At 47.8% G+C, this 5,677-nt stretch overlaps 1 protein-coding gene across 1 annotated transcript; it reads right to left on the reverse strand.

Annotated features, from left to right (window-relative positions):
- Positions 1 to 487: 487 nt before the first annotated feature.
- On the reverse strand, positions 488 to 3,240 carry LOC120673384 (ricin B-like lectin R40G3). The gene is made up of 4 exons (XM_039954189.1): positions 2,571 to 3,240; positions 2,126 to 2,248; positions 1,202 to 1,430; positions 488 to 799 (listed from the first exon to the last, which is right to left on the reverse strand). Coding segments are annotated over exons 1-4 (975 nt in total). The 5' UTR covers positions 3,192 to 3,240; the 3' UTR covers positions 488 to 797.
- Between the last annotated feature and the right edge of the window lie 2,437 nt (positions 3,241 to 5,677).

A 5,677-nucleotide genomic window follows, 5' to 3' on the forward strand; every position in this document is an offset into this window, starting at 1 on the left:
GAAAACGATGAAATCGATTAGACCTCCGTAATAAAAAAAATATGGTCCGTATCTGTGCGGAGGTAAACTGAGCAAGCATCAGGTTTAGACGATATCAAATCCTAATCCGCAGGGCCTCGCGAAAAAACAAAAGAAAATCTAATCCACCGAAAACGAACGCACAAATAAGATCTTCAGGCCATTTCACAGAAGTACTATAGGAAACGGACATCCTTTCCGGCAGGCGCATATCCCTCCCGACATTTTCTAGTGGGTCATGGATTTTGGCAAGGTGCAGCATCCGTTATCGCTGAAAGCCTGAAACCGGAATAAAGGCAGCAACTGCTAATCATGCCGCAGAATAACCCCGGGGATCGATTAACCGTACGTGAAACACGGGCAGGGATCAATTCCTGCAGCCAGTGAGTCCAGCTGGAGTTACAAGTGAATCTCATTTTGAGTTTTACATGCTTCGCAGAAAAACAATCTCTAGCATGCTAAACAATAACGGCTGTGAGCAGGAGAGCATATTTCAAGCAAAGGTTCATACATCATTCATCACACTTAGTACACCAACGATCAGTTCAAACAATACAATCGCTGCCACTTGTCATATGACGCATTACAAATTATAGGTACACTGTTCAAACCAAGCAGAAACACAGAAGAAAAACGGAATGGAGCAGAAGACAGAAGAGTACTCACACGCAGGCACCGGCAGAGGCGCCCCTTATTCCATAGTCCACGGTACTACTTATTACTTCGCTTATTATTAAAACAGGAGCTGCTTGGAGTGGCACAGCCACACAGTTGCTTGTTCCTGCAATCAAAAGAAACCATAATTAGTTGACAGGCCCATCTTCGAGCAGAGGATGATGCTACCACTGAATACTGAATATGGAATTCCAGTGCAATCGAAATACAGGACTTCACAGATCTTAATCCTGTTTATTCATTTTTGGTGTTATGTGTTCTTCTGTTATTTTAGTAGCTAAACTGTTAAAGAGCAATGATAGCAACCAAACTGTTAAAGAGCTCTTCACACAAATCATAATGTTCAACAATTAATAATGGCTTTTTATAGGCGATACAATCAATTTTGTTGATAGTGGTTTAACTTTTAGAATTTCAGATGAGATGGTTACTGCATAAAATTTGGCTGAAGTAACGTTGCAGTAAGTAGGAAATTATAAACATGCAGCACAAATTCTGTAGAACTTACACCAGGGAACAATCTTCCAGCGCTGGTTGTCACCCTCACACCACTCCCACAGCACAAGAGTGGTTCCATCACGCACACCACCATGGTCCTTGTCTCCATTCAGAGCATCAAAGTTCAAGTAGATGTTGTTCACCATCCTAATGCAACGGAATCCATCACCAACATCCCTGCTCTCTGTCCACAGGACTGACTCATCTAGGGTGTCCGGATCATAGCGGATCTGACGAACCTACAACAGTCAGATTGAAGATATCAGATCTCATAGTTTTTGAAGTGTCCCGTAGTAGGGAATGAGTGTGAGGACATAACCATCCCACAATAGGTAGCAATTACCATAATAATTTAGGACAAGTGACACACGGGAATGCACATGGGGAGCACTAGTAGCAGTGTGATATGCACATGAGCACATCGATGCGGATATCAAACACCATGGACAGATGCAGATCTATACCATTGACATGGTAACCCACTAAGGTACACTGATGTAATTGTAATATTTGATGAAGCACATTACAATGATTAATCAAACATTGTTTGAGATCAGGACAAATACCATTCATGTGAGTCCTGCATGTCTATAATACTTTGGACAAAAAAAAAAGAAGAATCTTAGGTACCTGATAACTTCGACGAATAGCTATGTTATGGAGTAGGAGACTAATCGATGGAAAAGGTATGAGGTAAAGAGTTCAGCTGCGTGTTTTGCACATGAAAGGAATTCTAAGTTCAATTTAGGTGACGAGGAATGTGTGTGGACAAGTTTGCGTGCATCATTGGGATTAATCTCAAAGTTGGTACACATAAGATCCACATTCCGCGGCAGGGTGGAGTACATTTCCACAAGCAATAATAAAATAGGATTAGAATTGGGATGAGAAGAAGCATGAACCGTAGCATCGAGCGGAGATACTTTATACTTACTGGGTGTGACTGGCCAAGGGAATGCTTAAGAGCCTCTCCAGTTGCCTTGTTCACGAGGATCATGGCAGGGTAGCCTTCCTCATCCTTCACCCTGGTGCTGTACTTCATGTCCTTGATCCAGTGCTGCATAAACAAAGTTGAGCAAAGTCATCACAAGACAAGTAGGAGAAAAATGTAAACAATGATCCATTATTTTATTCGTCTTCCTCAATCCCCATGAAGCGCCCAGGAAGAATAAGACGAGGCAGGATCGCATCAACGAAGACGCCGAAATTCCGAGGAAAACAGGAAGTCGTCGTCTAGATCCCGAGATCAGAACTCGGATTTGGCAGAACTCATCACGATCAGAGTTCAGGGCGCGTGGACATCAACCGACCAACGCCCAACGGCAAAATGAAAATGGAGCGACCTACGCAGAGCGAATAGTGGCCTGGGTAATCCTCACCTGCGTGTCGTCGTCGCGGTCGGTGCGCACGAGGCAGACCTTGCCGTCGCGGGAGGCGAGGCTGTATTTGTCCTCACCGGCCTTGCAGTAGATCCTGTACGTCTGCTGCCTGACCGGCGGCGCGCCGCCGCCGCCGTGGTGCGGGCGGGTCTCGTGGCCGTACTCGTAGCCGCCGCCGCCGTGGTGCGGGCGGCTCTCGTGGCCGTACTCGGAACCGCCGCCGCCGTGGTGCGGGCGGCCCTCGTGGCCGAACTCGGAACCGCCGCCGCCGTAGTGCGGCCTCTCGCCGCCGACCTCGTGCCCGACGTGGACGACGTTGCCGAACCCGCCGGCGGCCGGAGCGCCGTAGGCCGGCGGGGGAGCGCCGTAGGCCGGCGGGGGAGCGCCGTAGCCCTCCTCGGCGCGGCCGTAGCCCGGGGCAGGCGGGTGGCGGCCGTAGGGGTCCCCGCCCGCGCCGTACGCGGAGGGGGGCGGGGCCCGGCCGTAGGGGTCGTCCGCGGGCGGGCGGCCGTAGGGGTCCGGCTGGCCGTAGCCGCTGTAGGCCGGGGGCGGCGGGCCCCGGCGCTCGTCGTCGTCGCCGTCGCGGCGGTGGCTGTGGTGGTGGTGGTGCGGGAACTCCATGATTGCCGAGCGGGGGGGGGCACGGATCGATCGATCGATCGGACTCAGCTGTGCGGCTGTGCCCCGGCCGGGATGGCCGGCTTATATGAGGCCGGTCCAGTCGGGTCGGTCCGGTCGAGCCCGGTCGGGGAGAGGCCGGCTCGATCGGCGGCGTGGAGCCCACGCGCTGGCTGCTGGGTCGATTCTATGCGCGTCGGCGTCGGGACCGGGGCCCGGACCCGGGGGGGGGGGGGGGGGGGAGCGCGGCGTGGCAGTGGCAGCGACGACGCGCACCGGCGGGTTCCGAACTTCCGATTGGACGGTGAGGACACGATGCAGTGCCCTGCCCTGTGCTTCCGTGTACCGCGTCGCGAGGCGTACGTACGTGCGCGCGCGTACGTGGCGGACGACGACGAGTACGTGACACCAGGTGGGGTTTCATGTCCTTGTCCATTTCCCTATAGCTGGCACGTTGGTGCGGCGACGTGTGCTCAGGTGTCAGGCTTCGAGAGAAAAACCCGTCGGAGGAAATGGGTCCTGCGTGTTCCCTCGTCGTCCATGGATTTTCCTCACGCGATGTCTGGTGTTCTCAAGTCCAACGACCAGTGAGCGAGTTCGAGCCAAACACAAGCATCGTACTATCGTAGACAGCGACCGGCGCGACACTTCGGACTTGGTTTCTCCTGATTGCACCGAGCCACCGACCACGCTCGGTCCGGCCGATGAGTGGGTGGCCACACCTACCTACCCGGCCCCTACTGCATCATTCGTCTCTGGGTGTGTTTAGATCTCTCAAAAACCACCCCAAAATCCAAATTTTCCATCACATCTCCATCACATCGAAACATTAAATATAGCAAATGACTAATGCATGAAGTACTAAATGTAGGTAAATAAAAAAACTAATTGCATAGTTTTGATGTATGTTGCGAGACGAATCTTTTGAGCCTAGTTAGGTCATGGTAGGATAATATTTACCACAAACAAACGAAACATGCTACAGTGTGCTACAGTGTGTGATGTGACTTTTCGCATCCATTTTCACTCCATCTAAACACAGTCTCTGTTTCCTTTCGTTTCGCAAACGCGTTTCTCTAGCTCTGGAGCTCGAGTGCTGACCACGAGGCTTCTTTTCGTGAAAGCGCATGTACCCGTGGATTACGTCCTGTTTAGATCTCAAAATACAAAATGTAAAATTTTTGTAAATTACTTGTATGGTGTACTAAATATAATTGAAAAATAAATCGTATTACACGAATGAATTGTAAATCGCGAGACGAATCTAATAAGCCTAATTAGAATGTAATTAAACACTAAACTGCTACAGTAACAAACATGCTCTAATGTTAGATTAATTAGACTTATTAGATTCGTTTCGTAGTTTACAGACGAGATCTATAATTAGTTTTGTGATTAGTCTACATTTAATACTTCGAATGTTGAAAATTTCCTTCTAAAAATGCAAAAATGTAAAATGCAAAATGATCAGACCTTAATTTCGATTCCAAGCTGATTAACGAAAAGCAACACCGTACCAGCGTACCGGGAACACTTAACTATACCAAAGATACGAGGTCGGCACAGTAGTATGCGAGAATGCAAGTGAAATCTGCATCTACTCTTGCATAGTTCAACAAAAATGTCAAATCTACTCCCCCAATCTATAATCTATAATACCTATAGAGTTAGTCCCCACTAAAAATCATTAATTTTATTTCTCTCAACATGCAAGCTATTCTCATCATCATCCACTAGGACCTAGAGTCATTAATTCTATTTCTCTTAACATGCAAGCTATCCACATCATCATCCACTAGGACATTCTATTTATGACTTCTACCGATTTTCTGTGCACAACCGCAAGTTACTATTGTAAGCCATCAATTCTAGCGCAAATAATTCCACCACAACAAACACACCTGAGAGGAGCTGAAGAAAACCAAAAGCCGTCACTGCAATATGAAGAAACTCAAAGATCGTCCCTGCAATCGAGTTTAAATAACTCCACTCCATCTCCGGCATGCCCTGCCCTACTCAGCACGACTGTAGCTAAGGGCACCGTCAACTTCATCTTCGGTAACGCCGCCGCCGTGCTGCAAGGCTGCAACCTCCATGCCCGCCGTCCGCTCTCCAACCAGAGCAGCATCTAGGAAAAAAGAGATGAAAGGTCTTTGGTGGTGTTTACGCTCATCTTCAAGGTGATTTGTTTTCAATCTCCTTTTTTATGGTTTTTTTATGGGGAGGAAAAGAAGTGGACAAAGAATAATATAATAATAAAAATACAAGGATAAGGATTAAAGGGAGAAAAAGAAAAGGAAGAAGAAAAGAAAAGAGAAAAGAAAAAGGTAGAGAAAATAAATAGAAAAAATAAAATGAGAGAGAAAAAGAAAAATGTATAAAGAAATATAAAGAAAAAATTGCCTCATACTTTACGAGTGCTATTTTGTCGTTAATCTTTTATTTAGCTAAAATAATCTTCTTTCTATGTTTCAAATCCCGCAGCAACG

Source organism: Panicum virgatum, chromosome 5N (genome assembly GCF_016808335.1).
Source record: "Panicum virgatum strain AP13 chromosome 5N, P.virgatum_v5, whole genome shotgun sequence".
Taxonomy (NCBI): domain Eukaryota; kingdom Viridiplantae; phylum Streptophyta; class Magnoliopsida; order Poales; family Poaceae; genus Panicum; species Panicum virgatum.

Coding starts and splice junctions, on each gene's coding strand:
- LOC120673384 (XM_039954189.1), bottom strand. CDS start 3,191: ATGGAGTTCCCGCACCACCACCACCACAGCCACCGCCGCGACGGCGAC. Junction 2,249..2,570: donor ACCGCGACGACGACACGCAG/GTGAGGATTACC, acceptor TTGTTTATGCAG/CACTGGATCAAGGACATGAA. Junction 1,431..2,125: donor CCCTTGGCCAGTCACACCCA/GTAAGTATAAAG, acceptor TGACTGTTGTAG/GTTCGTCAGATCCGCTATGA.